Here is a 23,442-nt window from a genome sequence, read left to right as displayed (position 1 = left end):
CTTAGGTTACCAATCTTTTGGGATCCACCAAGTTTCTTATTGCTAATTTTTCTGATTTTCAATTAAAAATTTTTACTGATCTCAGCTTTCTTCCTATTCTTTTTATACTTACATGTTTATGCCTTTAAAATTTTTGCTTTATGAAATTACCTTTATTGTTATTTAGTTTGAATTCTGGAGGTAATAAAGGTAATTGCTTGTATTTAACCGATCATCTTTAACCAAATGTCACTTCCTCATCATTTCTGTTGGAGAACACTTGATGTCACAATTTTTGTAGGTATTTTTCTTTCTTGAATTGACCAGATTTTCAAGGGAAGACTCAGCTGGTTTCCTATCTGGAGGGTGTAAGCTTAGCTGCCATTATAATGAGAGATGAATATTCCCTTAGAATCACTATTTTCTTAGAATCCTCCATCTTGATTATTAAGTCAATGAATATATTATATAAAAATTTTAAGTTATGTATCATAATTAACTTGTACAAGTCACACTTAGGTAAGATAATAAGATTGAATTTCCAATATTTAAAAAGTTTAAATTTGTAGTTTAGGACAACTCAATTCTAATTCAGAACAGGTGTCCAGAGGACAAGCTGTAGACCAGTGATACCCCTGAAGACACTGCCTTTCATTTAATGTCTCTTGTCATGTCCTCATGTTCTGCTAGCTCAGAGTTATCTTTACAATAACTACTGTTAAAAATTGCTCTTTCATTTTTTGCTTTTCTGATTATAATACAGACTGTTAAAAACTGTATAGTGTGTTCATTGATACAATTCATGAGAGCTAATTTAAATGGTATCTTTGTGGGTTTTTTTAGCAAATTAGCTGAAATCTTAATACTTTTAATCTTCTTGTATCTTCTCTCTGATTTTCAGCCCCAGGACACTTCATTATTCACAATGGCGACAGATCAGAATATGCTGGTAAGTTGATTTTGGTTTATGTTTTCAAGAAGTTAATAGTTACTATTGATTGATTTTCTAGAGCTTGAATATCCAGAATGTGGTTTCTGCAACTCCTTATTTTCTAGAAAATAGGAAGGAGAGCTTCTGAAAAATTTCAGTGTGGCTTTGAATGTGGTTGCTTCTTTTTATAAAGACACAGTGATTGCAGTAGAAACAGAGGTGTTTTAATTATGGGCTCCAGTGGAACAGCATAAATCCATCAAGGATAGGATGTTTTCACATGAATATAACTTAAGCTACAGGATTGAAAATGAAATTCCTTTAAGAATTCATGTTTCAAGATAGATCATTTTTTTAACATGAAACTACCTCATTTCTTATCCCCTCCTTTTTGTAAGTTGAAGAAAGAAGTAATGCATATTAGAAGTGTGATTCCTACTTTGATGGGAGAAAAGATTGGCTAGAGAGTGAGTAGGAAGCTTATGACTCTTGGTTCTAGAAGAAATCTTACAAGATGGACATTACAGGTATCCTGGGAAACCTTTCTAGCATCAGCTTAGTAATAAAGTTGAATGAAGAGACTTTGAGTGATGCCACTTGTCAGTGATACACCACAAAGGATTTTGGATCTCTGAGTATTAATGCACAAGGGCTATTTGTAGTTCACTGGTTTTCCCATGGAAATGGTATGTAATTACCTTAGCTCCTGGCTTTCATGTTGGGAGCTTGGAATTGCATTTAAATGGGATGATTTTTTTTAATATGATTATACTTCTAAGTAAGGAATTCTGTTCTGGGAAGTTTGTCTAAAGGATAATTTAATATTTGTTCAAAAGCATGTGTGTTTCTAATACCTTTGTCATAGATTTTCACACTTCTGGGTAACCTAGTAATAGGTGGAGTCTGTGTGGCCTTCAAATAAAGATTGAAGTGTTTAAGGTACAAACTATGTTGGTGTTAATAATTGAGTAAGAAAGACTTATAATTTATATTTATTGGTTAGTTTCTGCCTGGGTGATGGAGTAAGGATTATATTGATACTGGAGGATGAAATTTTTAACTGACAATTGTGAATTAAGAAAATGGAGAATAACTGGTGTAAGGGAAAGAATTGGTCATAAATTAAAATCACACTTATTACTTTGTTGCAAAAGCCCAGTCATAGAATCCAGTGGTTTTTAAGTTTCTCTGAACATCTTCCAGCTCTCACAGCCGGTTCCAGGAGGTTCTTGCCTGCCTTGTTCTTCTCTTAACACGTTGTCTCTGAAGCATATATCTTGGACCTTCTTCCCATTGGGGAACTTAGTTTTGTCATGCCCAGCACTGCATGTGCTGTAGGCATTACTTCTTCCTGTTGGGCACTAGGAAGCCACAGTGAACCTATATCTCCTGGTGAGTTATGATTTTACAGGATTTTCCCAGAAGCAGGAGTTTCCCAACATTAGGTCACTGACTATTTTGAGTGAGGTAGAGGTTAAAGTTGGTAGTTAGAGGCACACCTTCCCAGACTGCATTGCATAGCCCACAACACATTCTTTGAGTGCCAGCTTAAACCATTGGAATCTGCCAAATTTGCTCAGAGCTCAGAATTACCTCCTTGTCATTTTGCATCTCACCCAATTAACTCTCCCAAGACTGGAGAAATAAGATTGTACTGCAAATGCCATGTTGGAATATGACTAGACCCTTAGCCTTACTATTTGATCCATATCCTCTTTCTCTGCATTGACCAACTTTCCTTCCATCATATCACAGAGGCTACTGGGAAGTGTGGGGCAAGTTTATACAACTAGTTTTGTTCTAAAGGAAAAATTCCATTTCTCAGTCTCTGAATTTATCTACTGTGGCATCCTGCTGCCACAGTAAATGTAAAGAGTTCCCTCTCCTCTAATGTAGGATGATGACAAATTGAGCAAATAATAGGGAGTCAACCTTTTTGCATTGTTTGTCAGGGGATGCATCTTATAGAAAAAAGTTATTGAAGAAGGGCACAATTCTGACAAGACTATTTTAGATCTTTTTGTGAGATATAATTCACAATTTACCTGTGTTTCCCTTTCTATCTTGTCACTATAAAAACCTGTTTCATTACAAAGATAACTCTTCTGAATAGTAAAAGTGACATCTCTTCCCATAAAGAGTATATTAGAGTGAATTTTATTTCATTCTTTCTTAAAAATTGTATCAAAATACCTATAAAAGTTGTAAAAACCCATAAAAATATCAAATTTCTACACACTTAACTACCAACATTTTCTATTTTATTTTGCCCTTAAAGAGAAGGGCAGTATGATCATGGTGTACATCACAATGGAGGATTTGGTGGGTGCACAGGATAACTCCTTTGCATGTTTATTGACACTAGGCTATTCATTATTCATTTTTTCCTAATCTCAGCATAACTTCTTTGTCATTTCCCTGTAGAACTTGTCAGGTACATCAGCTTAGATGAATGCATAGAACTAGAGGTGACTTTTGATTGATTATGGTGTCTAACAGAAGTTAACTGATTTCTCCATTCAGAGTATTTATTGGTGACTTCTTACTCCTCTAAGAAAATACTTTTAAACTCTTTCACAGTTCAAATGTTCTAATGGAAAAAATCTTAATATGCCCTCTAACAGCCCTACACTTAGTGAAAAAATCCTGCTAAATAAATATGCTTATTTAACCAAAATTGAAAAAGTGGGAGAATTTTAAGTAACCATGGCAACATACATTGGCTGTGGTGTTTTCGATGGCCTATTATTATTTAATACTGCTCTTTTAAAAACCAAAAGAGCCTACAGCTAAGAGACTTTAAGAGCTGGAATCAGGATGATATCTATGCATAGAGGTCACAGCAGGATGAAAGACCTTTGCTGTTGTCCTCACAATTAGAAAAGTCTAATTAGTGTCACTGAGAATGCTGTCCTGTGCAGATTAGTGCATTATGATATGAATATTGGAAGGAATCTTAAATCTTTAAATGTTTGGTGTAATGCATATGAATAAAGCTGGGAGTTCCCAGAACTGTGCACTGTAAACTCTTCCTCACTTCTTTCAGCTGGCAATGGTAAGGCTCCTAGGATATCTCTCCTCTCTCCCACCACCCCCAAATAACAGAATGTACCATTTTAGCATCTCGTACAGATATCCTAGGAAGTGAGCAGTCAAAATGTTGCAAGTAAAATGAAAAGCCAAAATAGTAAACCTTTGCCTAACATCAAGGGAAATGACAGTTCTTACTGGTAAAAGAGAAGCCTTTAGAGTCCATTTCTAGACTTTCCAGTTCTGTAAAGGAACATGATGCCGAAAGTGGGGCTTTTTCTCAACACAGATTTGATGAAGCTAGTTGCCTATAGGATGATTAAGAAAATCTTAATTTTCCAATATTCTGTAATGCTATCTATTGATATGTTACATCTTTTTCCTCTAACCTTCAAAACAAATAATCAAAGGCTGAGACTGAACAGGCTCCACCAACAGAGTTGAAAGCAGAGGAGCCCCTTGCTGCTGCAGCATCCGCTGTTGGGCTGGATCATGGACTGGACACCTGGGCTGAGGAGACAGTGGAGGGGACAGTGGTGAGCACCACCTCCCTCCCACCAACCACCTGCCACCCCTGTCACAGCCATGCTCATCTCATGATCCCATTTCTCCCTTCTCATCCATGCTTCATTTGGGGCAAATCACCTCCATACCTGTCATGCCTCCACAAGTACAAATAACCTTTGTTCTTTTGACATTCAAACTTCATTCCCTTTTATTTTTAAAAAAGGAAAGGTATCCAGAGACCTTATCTACCTTCTTCATAAAGTGTGTCTTGATTCTTTCTGATAATCTCCTAATCATGGTAGGTAGGTTGTGGAATTTGCAAATAGTCAAATCTATTAATGTGATATTCTCCTTGTGACTGCTAGAGTTGTGCCTTTAATTAGAGAGCAACATGCAGCTGATAAATAGAATGATAATAACTTTGTTGGTTGTGTATACATATTTATTTCTTACAGTATTAATTTTATGTGTAGTTAAGACCAATAAGAGATTGAAATCCCATATTACAAATCCATGAATCAATAAGGATTCCTATGCATGTAATCATTTGCTCACAGTCAAGTCTGGTGTTGGCTGTGCTCCATGCAACCATGTAGCATACCACATTGCAAATTGGGATGAGGTCTATATGCACCATGTTGAATTGGATTGTGTAACACCCATGAAAGCACAGACTAATATCAAGGAAAATTTAGTTCAAAAAACTGATGCAATGTGAAACATTTGTTTATGAAATAAATGTCTCCAAGTTAAAATGTCTCTAAAGAATTTCAGTCAGGGTACTATTTACTACAAAACTACAGATTCTTTATAGAATGTATACAAAGAAGAAAGCCAGTCCTCCTATTTCCCAAAATTACATTGCTAGATAAGATAACTAGAGAAATAAAAATTATGCTTCTTGCTTTTGGTGCCCTCCCTAGCTCATTTTACTGGGAAAAGTATAGGTCATCTGTCAAATCTGTAGTTTACTAATATAGTAAAACATAATAGGGCAAGATAAGAGATAGAAAATACAAATTAAGAATGACTCAAAAAAATGATTTTATTTTCCATTTAAAGTTACAGAGTTGGACTAAGTTCTATAGGAGTAAACAAGAAATGTGTTCTACTAGATTGAGTTCTTCCAAGAAGTACTGCTTGCCCGATTTTAGCCTGGAGAAAGCTGAGGCTCCCTTCTCCAAAATCAGGGTTTTGCTTCAAAACTGTCACTACCAGATTCACTAATGATCTATCTTGATAACCCAGTGTAAATGGGGCATTTTTATGTGGTGTCAGAATGTGGTCTGCCCACCTGACTTAGCTTTAAATAACAACAGAAGGGAGAGGTACAGTTAAATTTTTGACTGCTGTTTAATTAAGAGAATTGATTTTAAAAAGCATATGGACGATGCCAGGGAGTTAAAAGATATTGACTAGGTTCAGATAGTGGTTTAGAAATCACTTCAGGACTTCCGGCCAAGATGGAGGCATGGGTAGACACACTGTGCCTCTTCACACAACCAAAATTAGGGACAACAAAAATTTAGAAACAAAAAAACAACCAGATCTGACAGAAAATTGAACTGTATGGAAGTCCGACAACCATTCATCTAGACCAGTAAGAGGGGCAGAGTTGGCAGCTTACAGAGAGGGGTCGTGGCGGGAAAAAGCGGTGGTTGGCTGTCTCAGGTGCACAGGCAGTGGCTGGCAGACCCAGTGAGGCACGCAAGGCCACTGGCTGACCGAGAACACATTCGTGGACAGATAAACCACGTAAAAATGGGGAGTGAGACAGACTGTGCAACCTGGAGCCTTGGCACCAGGAAATAAAGCCTAAAAGCACTGATTGAAAACACATGTGGGGGTTGAGATGCTGGGAGAGACTCCCAGCCTCACAGGAGAGTTCTTTGGAGGGACCCACAGGATCCTAGAATGTACACAATTCCACCCACCTGGGAACCAGCACCAGAAGGGCCCAATTTGCTTGTGGGAAGCAGAGGAAGGGACTGAAATAGGAGAGCAGAGAAAGTGCTATTGTTCCCTCTTGGACCCAGCCCCCACATACAACTTCACAACCCAGCCACATGGGTTGACCACCGTGGTCAACACCTAAGGCTCTGCCCCTCACTATGTAACAGGCATGTCAAGACAAAAAAAAAGTGGCCCAAATGAAAGAACAGGTCAAAGATCCAGAAAAAAATACAACTAAGTTACGAAGAGATAGCCAACCTATCAGGTGCACTGTTCAAAGCACTGGTGATCAGGATGCTCACAGAAATGGTTGAATTTGTTCACAAATTAGATGATAAAATGCAGGCTATGCTAAGTGAAATGAAGGAAAATACACAGGGAACCAATAGTGATGGGAAGGAAACTGGGACTCAAATCAATGGAGAGGACCAGAAGGAAGAAAGAAACAACCAAACAGAAAAGAATGAAAAAACAAGAATTCAAAAAAATGAGGAGAGGCTTAGGAACCTCCAGGGCATCTTTAAACATCCCAACACCGAATTATAAGGATACCAGAAGGGGAATAGGAAGAGCAAAGAGTGGAAAACTTATTTGAACAAATAATGAAGGAGAACTTCCCCAATCTGGCAAAGGAAATACACTTCCAGGAAGTCCAGGAAGCTCAGAGAGTCCCAAAGAAGTTGGACCCAAGGAGGATCACACCAAGGCACATCATAATTACATTACACAAGATTAAAATGAAGGAAAGAATTCTAGAACCAGCAAGAGATAAGGGGACAGTCACCTACAAAGGAGTTCCTATCAGACTGTCAGCTAATTTCTCAAAAGAGACCTTACAGGCAAGAAGGGGCTGGAAGGAAGTATTCCAAGTCATGAAAAGCAAGGACCTACATCCAAGATTTCTCTATCCAGCACAGATTCCATTTAGAATGGAAGGGCAGATAAAGTGCTTCTCAGATAAGGTCAAGTTAAAGGAGTTCATCATCACCAAGCTCTTATTTTATGAAATGTTAAGGGGACTTATCTAAGAAAAAGAAGATAAAAAATATGAACAGTAAAATGACAGAAACTCACAGTTATTAACAATACCTAAAACAAAAGCAAACTAAGCAAACAACTAGAACAGGAACAGAACTACAGAAATGGAGATCACATGGAAGGTTAGCAGCAGGGGAGTGGGAGGAGGAGAGAGGGGGAAAGGTACAGAGAATAAGTAGTATAGATGGTAGGTAGAAAATAAACAGGGGGAAGGCAAGAATAGTACGGGAAATGTAGAAGCTAAAGAACTTATGACATGTGGACATGAACTAAAGAGGGGGAATGTGGGTGGGAGGGGGTGTGTAGGACGGAGGGGAATGAAGGGGGGAAATGGGACATCTGTAATAGCATAATCAATAAAATATATTTAAAAATTTTTTTAAAAGAAATTGCTTCAGTTCTGAAAAGTTCTCAACAAATTTCTGTTTTGAATAGCAGCCTAGACTTCATTTTTACTAGTGCTTTTAAACCACATTGATTCCATGCCCAGGCTAGTCAGTATAAGGTTTACTGTCATAGTGCCCATGATTTTGAGCAAGGGAATTTGATGTTGTATAATCAATTGGAGAAGTTAAATAGATAAGTTAATGTATTAAATGCAGGCTTGAAAGGTGATTCTCCATGATCCTCTGTCAGAGGGCCATGGTTCATTCCTTTCATACCTCTCGTACTCATCCCTATTTAAGGTTTTTGCTCTTTCAGAATCCAAGTATATCAGTTTTCTAAAATACAGTATTAGCAGGTACCAATTATCAAATACCTACTGTATCATATCTATTATTTTATAATGATTTATTAACTTTTTAACCAAGGATGATATTTAAAATGTTTAATAAACTCTATGGTACAAGTATTAACCATCACTAAAACCAGCTTCCCTAATATTAGGTTAAAAAGGTATTTGAGAGAATTCTTTATTTTTAAAAATCTTGTCTTCTAAAGCTTATAAAGGGACTTTAGAAGAAAATATGTATTTCTCCATCTGCATACAGACTGAAAATTAATAGTAAGAGAAGGCAGCTTATGGCAGTTAGATTTTCCCAATGCTCATTAAAAGTGATTGACTTCCTAGTCTTTAAAATTGACACACTCAAATAAAGTCAATTATTTCTCATGTTCTCCCTTCCACTTAGGAAAATAGCATCATGTAGAATGCATCTTTTTCTCTAATGTACACTTATAGATTCTTTTTCTGGTGGCAATAATCTAAGATAATTAAGGGCTACTTTTTTCTAAGAAAGGTCTCTTGTGTTGCTAGATGTGTGATATTTAGTTGTAAAAATATAAAAATCTACATTGTGTCCCAGGCATTAATTAACAGTCCAGCTGTGACTGTCATTAGAATTGGATTGACATGACCTTTTGAGGTCATCTTTTTTGCTACTGAAATGTCACCACACAATTATTACTTTAACTGTTGATAGAATTCATTTTATATAAGGTGAAATTAGTGGTGGGTCTTTTTTCTTTCCAGGAGGCAAATGTAATTTCAAACACAGAAAATTTTAGCAGTGGTTCACAAAGAAACCTGGGGCTTTTAAGAAAATTGTAATTCTTACATTTTTATTTGTTGTTTTATATTACACACAGCCAATATTGTACTAATTTTTTCCTACAAAATAATTTTATTATCTACAGGATGCATTTTAAAAAGGAACACTTGCTACTTCTCCAGGTATTTACACATTATATAAGTAATATAAATTTTCTTTACAAAAAAAGATAAATATTTGTTTCAAATGTATATCACAGAATTGGGTTACAAAGCAGATAAACATTATTTTTACAAAACATTTATTTCATTTTCTTGCACAGAGTCCCTTTCTATTTTCTCTAAATTTCTGTCAGCTCCTATATTTTGCTCAAATGGTGTGACCTGGACCAATGCCTTTTCCCTATTATTTTAAAATAAATAAGGTGCTTAGATTTAGGATCAATGTATTTTCCAAAAATTACAAATGAGGAAAAGATTGAGATAAAGATGTTTTTAGAAATGTTGAGAAATCCTGAAAGATGAAACACTGACCCATTAATTTGGGGATGACTCTTGCTGTGTTTTGTTTTAAAAAAATTTGCCAAATATAAGGTGAATAGTCAAGACCAGTTTAAATGTACCAGTATATACAGAATCTGCTCCAGAAGGGAGCAGATTCTACTTCTCCCTACACACAGGAGAAAATCCTAGCCGATCTACTGAGTAAAAAAGCAAACAACCAATAGTACCTCAGCATATATGAAAATAAGAGACCAAAAATTGTAGCGGAACCAAAAACCAGATAGTAAGGAGAGTGCTTCAGGACAATAAGGTCCCAGGGACTAGTGTGGGATCCTGGGGGGCTGCAGCCCCAGGCCCGGCACTCGCTGCCGGGTTTTCCCCAGAATCCTCTGGAGAGAGCCAGGGCAACTGCTCCCTCCCCAGCCAAACAAGGTCAGACCAGCACTGGGAGAAACCTGTTACTAGCAAATGCACAGGGGCTGTAAGCACCTGCAGAGTCTGTGGACACCGGCAGAGTTGAGAGTCATGCAGTGATGGAATACTCACTGGTCTGGCTGGAGAACTGGGCTGTAGGAAAGACCAGGCCATTTTATGGAGCAGCAGGATTGAGTAGGAGGCATTTCTCAAAAAGAAAAAGTGAAAAGACACTGTTTGGGGAATTCCCCTGAAGCAATCGCTCTGGCCTCCCTGCCACCCAGCCAGGCAACGATTCCGATCCCGAGGTTGTGTGGAAGGTTTTGCAGAAGACCATGCGCACCCACATAGCACTGGGAACAATGAGCAGTCTGGCATAGCATGTGTGCGCTTACACCACAGCAGTAATCCCAAGGAAAGGCCTCAATCCCACACTCAAGGCACAGGGGAGAGGTGCCAGGATAGCTCGCCTGAGAGTGCTGACTGACTGAGTGCAGATCTGGAAGGAAGAAAAGCCATACCAATAGCCCCTCAGCCACCTACAGCCAGCAAGACCAGAAAAACCGGTCTGGCCACTTTGAAACCAAGATTAATTTTTTTTAATTTTTAATTTTTTAATTTTTATTATTATTTTCTCTTTCAATTCCTTTTTCCTCTCTTTCCTTCTTTCTTCTTTTATTCCTTCTTCCTTTCTTTCCAATTTGATCTCATTTTCCCTCTTTCATCTGCCTTTTTTTTTAAATACCTACAAGTGAGACAAAAACAAAAACCAAAACCCTGGAACTGTGAAAAGACCAGAGTTGGACTTAAAGAAGGGGCATCACAACAGCTGGGGCAGTGAAACAAATTTCACTCTGCTATTACAGAGAACCTGCAAGTTATTGCATATTTGTATTATTATTTTTTTCCAGTATTTTTACATCTTTTATTTTAATAGTATTTTTGTAGTCCTCTTCTTTCTGTATAGAATGCTTTGCTAGGCTGTTTATATTGTATCATTTGATAGGTTTCCCCTGATATCTCTTTCATAGTGTATTGCTAATTTACTGTTCTTCACTTCACTTGTGTCCAATTGGCACACTACTCAAGGTCCTATATCCCTATTCTTATAATCTAGATCCATAGATTCTGTCATATGATTGTTGCTCTAATATTATTGTAAATAATAGCTATTCCATACAATTGTAAATACTTTACAACACCCCTTCCTGATCTTAGCCCACTTCATGGTTTCCTGAACTCTATTACCATAGTGGTTAATTCTATTCTCTCATACACTACACCTATTTACTATCCTTTACTCTCATCTTACCTTACAATCTGACCTCCCATAGCCTCACTGCTTTCTAGATCCAACTCACAATTCTCTCCCCAACAAGTGTCTTATCTTCTTTCCATCCTTTCTACAAATCGACTAGTTGGGCAGAAGATCACAGTTACCACTATACATAGCCAAAGGATCACCTATCTCTTCTCTACTGGCTGCTACTGTAAATATCATAGAATACTCTCTTGCTGTCTTAAACAATTTTTCCTTCCATCTCCAACTGATCACAAAAAAAGAGTAGGTGGGAACGGTGAACACCAGGATACCCACTAGAAGAGGAAACCCAATAACATAGGAACCACCAACAGATAACAACAGAAGAAGGTGAAGGAGGGAGTGGAAGCCACACTAACCTCAATCCAGGACCTATCTGGAAATACAACTAAATAATGGAGAAATTACCCAGAACAAACAACTGAAGAAGAGCAAAAGAGAATCTTCAAAACCTTGTACACACGGAAGAACCAGCTTCAACCCAATCTGCCCTCAGCAGCACAACAAAATACAAGAGGTGGTGGACAGAGTGACCCTCAGTTAAGGAGCTGGTGGAAAGGACCCACCAAAGAAAGACCCAATAACAATCAAAACACAAAGACAAACACAAAGCCAACTTAAACGACAGCCAAGACCAGTGAGCTCGGGAGATCAAGGAGATTGCACCACTGAATCTCACAGGTATTCTACCACAGAAGTTCACACCATAAACCCAGGGAGCCAGAACACATCAATTTAAGAAGCAGAGGCTAGCAAAAAGAGTCTCACAAACAATAGGAAGACAAAGAAAAAATCCCCAAACAAAGGGAAAGGAGGAAGCCTCAGAAAGAATGCTAAGTGAAGTAGAGGCAACTCAACTATCAGATATTGAGTTCAAAGCAATAATTATCAGGAAGCTTAATATGCTCACAGTGAGCTACCAGAAACTACAGGGAAGCTACAATGAACTCACTGCAAACTATATCAACATGAAAAAGGAAATACAAACTATCAGCAAGGGCCAAGAGGAAATGAAGAATACAATTGCTAAACTGAAGAACACAGTAGAAGGAATGAAAAGCAGGATTGAATAAGCAGAAGATCAGATCATTGAGCTAGAGGACAAAGTAGAAAAAAAAACACCCAGAAAGAGCTAGGAAAGGAAAAAAAGCTCAAAAAGAATGAAGAGGGATTAAGAAAAATGCAAGACAATATGAAACATAACAATATCTGTATAATAGGAATACCAGAAAGAGAAGAAGGAGAACAAGGGATAGAAAACTTATTTGATAGAGTAATGATGGAAAACTTCCCTAATTCGATGAGAGAAAAAGTCACACAAATCCAGGAAACACAGAGAATCCCAATCAAGAGTAACCAAAAGAGGCCCACTTCAAGACACATCTACTTAAAATGGCAAAATACCAAGACAAAGAGAGAATCTTAAAAGCAGCAGAGGAGAAACAGGAAGTAACATATAAGGGAGCCCCAAGAGGGCTAGCAGCTGACTTCTCAATGGAAATGCTCCAAGCCAGAAGAGAATGACAAGAAATATTCCAAGTAATGAGAACCAGAGGCCTGCAATCAAGGCTACTTTACCCAGCAAGGCCCTCAATCAAGATAGAAGGCCAAATAAGGAGCTTCCAAGACAAAAGAAGTCTAAAAGAATACACCTCCACCAAACCAGCTGGGCAAAAGATGCTAAAGGGTCTGCTTTAAGGAAAGTAAGGAAGAGAGAGAGACGGAGAGGAACACAAGTATGAAAATGGCAATGAGTAAGTACCTATCAATAATAACCTTAAACATAAATGGATTAAATGCTTCAATCAAAAGACATAGAATAGCTGAATGGATAAAAAGCATGAACCACACATATGCTGCCTACAAGAGACCCATCTCTGGACAAAAGACCTACACAGACTGAAAGTGAAGGGCTGGAAACAAATATTCCAAGTAAACAGACAGGGAAAAAAAGCAGATGTAGCAATACTCATGTCAGACAAGATAGACTTCCAAAAAAGGGCCATAAAGAGAGACCCAGAAGGTCACTTCATAATACTCAAGGAAAGAATCCACCAAGAAGACATAAACATTGTAAATATATGTGCACCCAACACAGGAGCACCTAAATACATAAAGAAAATCTTAGAGGACTTCAAGAAAGATATTGACAGCAACACAATTATAATAGGGGATTGCAACACCCCACTATCAAAAATGGACAGATCTTCCAAACAAAATATCAACAAAGATACTGTGGCATTGAACAATGCCCTAGAAGAAATGGACTTAACTGATATATATAGGGCCCTTCATCTCAAAGAAGCAAAATACACATTCTTTTCAAATGCACATGGAATATTTTCAAAGATAGACCACATGATAGGACACAAAACAAGCCTCAACAAATTCAAGAAAACTGAAATCATACCAAGCATTTTCTCGGATCACAAGGGACTGAAACCAGAAACCAATCCCAAGGGAGAAAACCCAAAACACTCAAAATCATGCAGATTGGATAGCATGTTATTAAACAATGAATAGGTCAAAAATGAAATTAGGGAAGAAATCAAAACGTTTCTGAAAACAAAGGAAAATGAATTCACAACAACCCAAAACTTACGGGCACAGCAAAGGCAGTCTTCAGAGGGAAGTTCATAGTGATACAGACCTACCTAAAAAAGAGAAAAACATTTCAAACAAACAACCTAACCCTACGCTTACAAGAACTTGAGGAACAACAAAGACAGCCCAGGGCAAGTAGAAGGAAGGAAATAACCAAGATCAGAAGAGAATTAAATGACATAGAGACTAAAAGCACAATTCTAAGGATCAATGAATCCAGGAGCTGGTTCTTTGAAAAGATAAACAAAATCCACGAGCCTTTAAGCAGACTCATCAAGAAAAAAAGAGAGAGGACCCAAATAAACACAGTAAGAAATGAAACAGGAGAGATTACAACTGACACCACAGATATACAAAGGATTGTAAGAAATTACTATGAAGAACTGTATGCCAAGAAATTTGAAAACCTAGGTGAAATGGACAAATTTCTAGACAAGTATAATCTTCTGAAACTCAATGAAGATGAAGCAGAAGCATCTACAGACCAATAACAGCAGATGAAATTGAAGCAGTAATCAAAAAACTCCCAACACACAAAAGCCTTGGACCAGATGGTTTCACAGCAGAATTCTACGAAGCATTTAAGGAAGTGCTAACCCCTACTCTTCAGAAACTATTTCAAAAAATGCAAAATGATGGAAAACCCAAACTCTTTTCATGAAGCCAGCATCATCCTAATCCCAAAACCAGATAAAGACACAACAAAGAGAGAAAACTTCAGGCCAATATCGCTGATGAACATCGACACAAAAGTCCTCAACAAAATATTGGCAAACTGCATCCAACAATACATTTAAAAGATCACACACCATGACCAAGTGGGATTCATCCCAGGGATGCAAGGATGGTTCAGTATTCACAAATCAGTAAATGTCATGCATCACATAAACAAAAGCAAAGACAAAAATCACATGATCATATCAATAGATGTGGAAAAAGCATTTGATAAGGTACAGCACCCATTTATGATAAAAAACACTCAGCAAAGAAACCTACAGCTAACATCATACTCAATGAGCAAAATCTAAAATGTTTTCCACTAAGATCAGGAACAAGACAAGGTTGTCCACTTTCACCACTTCTATTCAATATTGTATTGGAAGTTTTAGCCACAACAATCAGACAGAAAAAGGAAATAAAAGGCATCCAAATTGGAAAGGAGGAAACAAAACTGTCATTGTTTGCAGATGACATGATAGTGTACACAGAAAATCCTATAGACTTCGCCCAAAAACTGGTGAATCTAATAAACGAATTTGGCAAAACAGTGGGATACAAAGTCAACATCCAGAAACCAAAGGCATTTTTGTATATCAACAATGAAACAGCAGAAGCAGAAATCAAGAAAAAAATCCTATTAGATATAGCATGAAGAAAAATAAAATACCTTGGAATAAATCTAACCAAGGAGGTAAAAGACCTGTATTCACAAAACTACACAATACTGAAGAAAGAAATCAAGGAAAACACAAACAAATGGAAACATATACTGTGTTCATGGATTAGAAGAATTAACATCATCAAAATGTCCGTACTACCCAAAGCAATTTACAGATTCAACGCAATACCTATTACAGTACCAATGGCATATTTCACAGACCTAGAACAAACACTTCAAAAATTAACATGGAGCCATAAACAACCCCAAATAGCTGCTGCAATTATGAGAAAGAAGAGCAAAGTAGGAGGGATCACAATACCTGATACCAAAGTGTATTGCAAGGCCACTGTAATCAAAACAGCCTGGTACTGGCATAAAAACAGGCACATGGACCAGTGAAGCAGAACAGAGAGCCCAGAAATATACCCGTCTCTATGGTCAATTAATATTTAACAAAGGAGGCAGCAACATAAAATGGAGTAAAATAGCCTCTTCAACAAACAGTGTTGGGAGAACTGGACAGCTACGTGCAAAAAAATGAAACTTGAGCACCAACTTACACCTTACACAAAAATAAATTCAAGGTGGATAAAAGATTTAAATATAAGCCATGACACTATTAAAGTCCTAGAGGAGAACATAGGCAGGAAAATATCAGATATTTAATGCAGAAACATTTTTACTGATACATCCCCCAGAGCAACGGACATAAAGGAAACAACAAATGGGATCTCATCAAAATAAAAAGCTTCTGCACAGCTAAAGAAAACAGTATTAAAGTAAAAAGAGAACCAACTGTATGGGAAAACATATTTGCCAATGATACTTCAGACAAGGGTTTAATCTCCAAAATGTATAAAGATCTTGCATAACTCCACTCTAAGAAGACAAGCAACCCAATTAAAAAATGGGCAAAGGTGTTGAACAGACACTTCTCCAAGGAGACATACAGAGGATCCAGAGACACATGAAAAGATGCTCAATATCGCTAGATATCAGAAAAATGCAAATTAAAACCACAATGAGATACCACTTCACGCCAGTCAGAATGGCCGTCATAAACAAAGCAACAAACAAGTGTTGGAGAGGTTGTGGGAAAAAGGGACCCTAGTGCACTGTTAGTGGGTTTGCAGACTGGTGCAACCTTTATGGAAAACAGTATGGGATTTCCTGAGAAAACTGAAAATGGATCTGCCTCTTGACCCAGCAATTCCACTGCTGGGATTATATATTCAGAACTCTGAAACATCAGTCCAAAAGAACATATGCACCCCAATGTTCATAGCAGCACAATTTACAATAGCTAGGTGCTGGAAGCAACCTAGGTGCCCATCAGTAAGTGAATGGATCAAGAAACTATGGTACATTTACACAATGGAATTCTATGCAGCAGAAAGAAAGAAGGAGCTCCTACCCTTTGGGACAACATGGATGTAACTGGAAAGAATTATGCTAAGCAAAATAAGCCTGGAGGTGAAAGACAAATACCATATGAACTCACCTTTAACAGAAACCTAAACAACAAAACAAAGAAAGAAGCAAAATATATCCAAAGACACTGAAATAGAAAACAGGCTGACAACGACCAGAGGGGAGAGGGGAGGGAATCTCAGGGGAAAAGTGGAAGGGTTTACAGAAACAAGTATAAAGGACACACATGGACAAAAACTAGTGGCATGTGGAAATGGGAGGGAGATGGAGAGGGGTGGGTGGGTGGGCTGGGATGGGAGTAAAAGATAGAAAATTGTACTTGAACAATAATTAAAATAAAATTATAATATATATATACATAATGTGTGTGTATAGAGAGAGAGAGAGAGTGTGTGTGTATACATATGTGTGTGCATGTGCGTGTGTGTGTGTGTATAAATCCGTCTGGAAAAAGTATCTAGTAACCTAGCAGCCAAGGGGAGTGTACTGGAAAGCACATGCATGAATAGTGATGACTTCACTGTACTAGTGAGTAAGGGCAGCAGTTGCCTTTGAGTGAGCATGTGTACTCTGTGGCCATTGAATTCAAAATTACTGAGCTAGTAGAGCAATGAATCTGAATGAAATTTTGCATTAAGCTTGAACATTACTCCATGAACTATTCAGATGATTCAGAAGGCTTTCAGGGTCCACGCAATGAGTGCAGTGCAAACAAAAGTGTGGCACAAACACTTCAATGATGGTCAAGAATCTCTTGAAAGTGATCCATGTTCTGGAAGGCCTGCAACAAGCAGAACACCTCCAAATGTTGAGCATTATGGGCTGCAATCAACAAAGATCAGCAACTGACAGGGTGAGAAGTAGAAGCTGATCTGGGAATTCCAAAAACTACTGTGTCTGAGATTCTGATGCAGGATCTTGTCATAATATGTATCATGGCAAAATTCACCCTACAACTTGTACTATTATAGCAAAAGGAATAGCATGCTTCAGTTGCTAATGACTTAATTCAAACTGCTACCAATGAACCAGATTTCCTTAAGAAGTGTAACCAGAGATGAATTGTGGGAGAACTGTGTGAAATCCCAAGGTGTCTACTTTGAAAGGGACTGAGGCATTATTGTCCTATATACAATGTTTCTTGTATCTTGTATCTTCTTCAATAAATGTCTCTTTTTCATATTGCATGGCTGGATACTTTCTGGACAGTATTAGACTATGTTATATTGACTTTATCTTACTACAACTATTTCTGTCTGCTTGAATAGAATGCAGGTGTTTGTCCCCCCTCATTAAGTTGACAAACATATTTGAGTCCTCTCTACATAGGCTGTGCTCTGGACCTGAGGGACCCAGTAAAGCAATAAGCAGATATGGCTCTTGCCGCTGAGTCTGCACAGACTAGTGCTGGAGCAGGCTGGCATTTCACCTGGTAAGGCAATATTCTGTGTCGGTCATGCCTGTGGAGAGCAGCATTTGAGGTTTCTCCTTGTAAACGTGAGAACTCAGGCTTTCACTGTGCCTCCATTGTGAGCTCCCAATATGTCAGAGGAAGACTGTGAAGGTCAGTGGAAGCCAGAGGAGCTTGAGTCCCTGTCTACCCTTCATAATCATAGAATTAGCTACAAACTCTAGTGCTCACACTAATGCATGTTTAAATTAAATTATGTGTTTGTATTACATATGTGTATATACAGAGAGGCCTTGGAAATGGATATACGTTTTTACCTTTCTCAGAAACCAAAAAAAATCCCATCAATGGTTATTTTCTCTGAGTTTGAGTATATTCTTATTAGCAACTGATTACATTTTCAGTGTCCTGTGAGTCAAGTGAATGGCACTGTTTCTTTTTCTCCCATGGTGCTCAAGACAAAGCAGGGTACATAATATTGGGTTGGCCAAAAAGTTCATATGCTTTGTTCCTTAAAATAAAAGACGCATTTTTCATTTTCACCAATAAGTTTATTGACTTGGATATTTTGAGTATGTAGGCCATCTCCCACATGACAACAACCTTCATTTATGGTCTCTTTTCCAACTTCTATTTGCTGGGCAGTTGGGTGACAAACCATCATGGAGTAGGTTTATTTACCAATGTCATGTACAACTCAAAGCCTGTGAAGTCAGAGGTCTGACAAATATACCTTCCAAGTGTGACTGTCATCCTCAAAGTTCAGGACCCATCCATCCTGCCATGTGGCCAGATCCCAGGATGCCCAAGGAGGTGTATGTGCTTCTTGGCAGGGTCAGGATTGGGAGTTTTGACAACAGAACACCATTACATTTAAGTGATTTGCAGATCACCAGTTTTGATCTGGTTGTTGGTTGTATGTGGCAGGCCCACTTTTGCCTTCAGCCACCACGAGCCTAGGTCCACTCGTAAGGTAATTTGAGCAGTGGCAGCACGTGCTTTGGATCATTCAGAACAGAATTTAGTCAGGCAAAGTAAATGTTTGCTAAGGTGTGAAGGCATTTTTCTTAACTGCCTCTTTAACAAACTATTTGTAACCCCCAATGAGGCTGTCCTTTATGGCTACTTCAGAAATGAGCACTTGCTCACATGCCCATCTCTGAGGGTGTGCAGCACACAATATTTGCCTTTGCTTCAAGAGATAAATCTCTTTCTCCTGTCCACTTCTCCCATGCACTTCCAAAATAAAACTCTACTTACAATGTTTTAATGTGTTTTGTTATTAGATATTCAGCTATGACCTTAAAAGCCAAATCAACCAAAAATTCATTAACTGGCGTTCCTGAAGATCTTATTTTTAAAGAGAGTATGAAGCTAATTCAGACAGATGTTGGTTGCCATGACAATACTGTGGCACCAGTGGCCAAGTTGTGCTGGAACCTGGCTGCTGAAGGTTTATGATGGGACTGTGGGCAATACCAGGAGAGTAGACTGGAAAAGATTATTGAGATGATGGTCTGTGGGAAAGATCCCACAAAATTTCATATTGGAAAGGAAGTTCATAGATGTATGAATTGAAGATTGTAACACCAGAGCCACCTTTGAAGGGACACAAGTTAAGGCCCAGTATTCCATGGGATAACTCTCCCCTATAGTCATGCTGAAGGGAAATTATTACCTTCAATGTATCACATGTACAGTGTGTCATGTGAAGAGGAATAATAGCCACCAGCCTGTTTTTTTAATACAGGAATCTTCTCTGAGGCCATAATGACCCTAGTTGCCTCTTGGGCTTTTCTTTAAAATGCATTCTGAAGAAAATTTTGTAATTTATAAATGTGGGACCTTCAAAAAGTCAGTAGCTCAAGCTGGATCCAGAATACCTGATGGGCAGGAAAAGACCAGGGTAGCCTACAGCCAAGATTCCTGCTGTGTTATTGACCTTTTTTGCTCCGTTGCAGTGGGACCCTGGGGTCATTCCAGCTCCAGTGCTAAGTAGGGGTGAATCAGCACTAAAACTCATCCCCCCAGCTCTGTGTCCAGTGCTACTGCCACTCTGTCACATTTCCCCATTTGTAAAATGCCAGCATGGGGTATGACGAGCCCCAGGGTCATTCCCAACTTGTTGGGATCATGTGAGTCTGTAACTTGCAAACATTGCTGTGTGTCCAAGTGCTGAATGTGTAAGTGTTCTCCATTGTAACCCTGTAGTATAGTGGATCAGGCCAGGGGAAGATGGGGTTATCTTCTTATCCACTTTCCCATCCTTTACATGTCTCTAAACAGGGAATCTGTGGAAGTAGTATCAAAAATAATGGTGGTGAAATTCTGTCCTACCAGTCTCCTTCCCATATCTTTTTATCATATAACTTGCTATTAATTAAAAGGGATTTTCTGACATGTTTGCTTAGATGCCCACATACTGCATATGTATGAGTAAAGACATATTTTATTTATAATCTATAATTCTCCTTTGAAAGGGTAGGATTCCAAGAGTGTAAGTGAACGCACCAGCTGTGTATAGGAACTCACCCGCATTCTTAGTCAGACTTACCTTGTTGGGAGTTGTCAGTAGGAAGCAGTGGGTCTGTGGAGGCACTTCAGGTATCAGGGTCCCTGAGACTCTCTCATTTAAAAGGAAAGGTGCATTGTCTTCTTGGGTGTAGAAGAATTTGTGTCATTTACTGCAGAAGAATTTTAATGAAAATGACATGCATCCTAGGAACACACAACTGAATATTATGAGAAAACTGAAAATATTAAAGAATAAATCACAACAATTATATCGGATTCACTATTACCAGTTTTTTTTTTATTTTAGTGCTCTTTACACTTAAACATACAAAGAAAGTCAAAGTTTCCATTGTACTATATTCTAGAAATATTACACCAGCAAAGGAGAATTTTCTAACAGCTTAGGCATGAAAAGGATCTTAAACTCTAATAACTAAGCTTGTTATCAAGAAGTCTGTGAGATTTTCACCCACCCCTACTCTTGATAGAAGACAACTGGCATCTAGCACCCCCCACACCATGGGTGTGGAAGCACCTTTCTGAAGCATTCAGGTCTCCTGGAGCCTGCTGCTGCTCTCACACCATTAATCCTTGGACACATGTTTGGGGGACTCAAGACAGATGGTTTTGTGTAGACCTGATGAATCCTGCCCACCTCCTATTCTGAAAAGGATGTTTACATGTCCCCAAATGGAGGGTAAAATGGAACAAAGAAAATGTTTCCATGTCCACTAGAAACATCAGGCCTGGGGAGATTTCACACACATTTTAAAAAACTTAGGGCCTATATAGAAAGTAATACAACAGAAGGAAAGCATTGCATAAGAGATAAGAGTTATAATTTTTTATAAAGGACAAAAGAAGTTACCAAAAGTATGATGGAAAAATTTGAAGATTGCTTTCCTTTTTTATCAGCAAAATTCAGGAGGACCTTGGTTATTTTATATATGAAATGAAAGATGAGATAAGACAACCACATTGAAATAAAGAGAGAGTTGCTTGTAAAGCAGATAAAAAGGAATCTTGATGATGATAAAAAAGATTTCAAGGGGAAAAGAGGTAATATTAGAATTAAAATTTAAATAAGAGTGGTAAAGACCAGGAGCAACAGTGTAGGGAACTGATTTCCTGATGTGAGGACAAACTGGAGGAGTTTTCCCTGCACAAAGAGAAGAGCACAAGCAGAGGTGATAGATGTGGAGGCTGTGACTGAAGACACAACCCCTGCATAATTACTATTCCTAAGAAAAAGCTGTGAAGAATGCAGTGGAAGCAATAGTATCCAGTGTGACAGAAGAAACGTGCTCCAGCTGAAGGCTGCTAGTTGCAATGGGATTCCTGAATGCAGATCCTAAGAAATCACTGAAGAAGTGCAAATTTAATAAGAGACTAGCATCTAAGCGTAGTCTTAGATGAAGTGCTTTTCAGATAAGGTCAAGTTAAAGGAGTTCATCATCACCAAGCCCTTATTTTATGAAATGTTAAAGGAACTTATCTAAGAAAAAGAAGATAAAAAAATGTATAGTAAAATGACAGCAAACTCACAATTATTAACCACACCTAAAACAAAAACAAAAACAAACTAAGCAAACAACTAGAACAGGAAGACAACCACAGAAATGGAGATCACATGGAGGGTTAGCAACAGGGGAGTGGGGGGGAGAAAGGGGGAAAAGGTACAGAGAATAAGTAGCATAGATGGTAGGTAGAAAATAGACAGGGGGAGGATAAGAATAGTATGGGAAATGTAGAAGCTAAAGAACTTATAAGTATGACCCATGAACATGAACTAAAGGAGGGGAATGTGGATGGGAGAGGGTGTGCAGGGTGGAGGGGAATGAAGCAGGGGAAATGGGACGACTGTAATAATATAATCAGTAAAATATATTTTTTAAAAAGAAAAAGCAGTGAAGAATGCACTAGAAGCAATAGTAGCCAGTGTGACAGAAGAAAACGTGCTCTAGCTGAAGTCTGCTAGTTGTAGGGATTCCTGCATGCAGATCCTAAGAAATCACTGAAGAAGTGCAAATTTAATAAGAGACTAGCATCTAAGTGTAATCTTTAAAAATTTTTAAATTGAATACTGCATAAAGTTCTGCAAGCATCTAGACTACTGGGGAAATGCACTACAAAGGAACAATAATTAGGCAGGCCTCAGACTTGTCCTTCTCAGTGCTGAAGGTCAGAAGCTGTTAGAAGGACGTAGGGATTTTGAATGCAAAACAGCATATTGTAGCAATTTTACCCTGAGGCAATAGTCAGTCAAGGGGAAAGCAGCAGAAATGCACTACGAAATATGTAAGATATAAAGCCATATCAAAGAATTCTTGAAATCCATTATTTTAAGATAATGGATTTCTCTTCAATTTTTGTGATTGACTGAAAGATGAATGAAAATCAGTGTGGACAGATGGGAAGATGTGATAAAAGTAAACATAGCAGCATATCAGTTGCAGACCCTAGGTGCTGACTGAGTACTTGGATGTGTGCTGTATTATGTTTTTAATTTTTATCTGTGTTGACTTTTTTCATAATAGAATTTTGGACACTCCACCCCCCAAAAATCTGTAACTAGGACACCATAAATAAATAAAGGGGACAGTGTTGTCTATTTAAATAATTTAAATGTATAGCTTATATAGTTGTAAATATGGTTTCAAACCAAGACTTTTTTCACCTTGTTTATAACATTTTTAAGAAATGGAAAACAACTAGTTCAATTATAGGAGAACTGTTAAACTGTTAAATAGAAAAGGAAACGAAGTATTATTTAGCCATTGGTAGAATTTTTCTAACAAACATGATCTATGTGTTGTAAAATAGACAAAGCCCCTATATTCATATCAATGAATAAAAATAAATACCTCAAAAGGTTACCATAAGTTATCTCTTTAATTTTTGAACCAATGGTTTCCCTTATTTTTAATCAGAA

General features: G+C 38.0%; 1 protein-coding gene across 5 annotated transcripts in view; it reads left to right on the top strand.

Moving 5' to 3' along the window:
• AMPH (amphiphysin) overlaps positions 1–23,442 on the top strand; it is a 284,998-nt gene that overhangs the window by 246,570 nt on the left and 14,986 nt on the right. For 3 of the 5 annotated variants that reach the window (XM_045828637.1, XM_045828633.1, XM_045828632.1), the window contains 2 exons: positions 881–928; positions 4,351–4,476. In XM_045828637.1, the coding sequence (XP_045684593.1) occupies positions 881–928; positions 4,351–4,476 (174 nt within the window). The remainder of the gene's footprint in view (positions 1–880; positions 929–4,350; positions 4,477–23,442) is intronic. The other 2 variants (XM_045828635.1, XM_045828634.1) reach the window with 1 other exon arrangement.

Source organism: Phyllostomus hastatus, unplaced genomic scaffold (genome assembly GCF_019186645.2).
Source record: "Phyllostomus hastatus isolate PE091 unplaced genomic scaffold, TTU_PhHast_1.1 phas_scaffold_78, whole genome shotgun sequence".
NCBI lineage: Eukaryota > Metazoa > Chordata > Mammalia > Chiroptera > Phyllostomidae > Phyllostomus > Phyllostomus hastatus.
The sequence above is the reverse complement of the archived record's forward strand: the minus strand, read 5'-3'. Positions and strand labels throughout refer to the sequence as shown.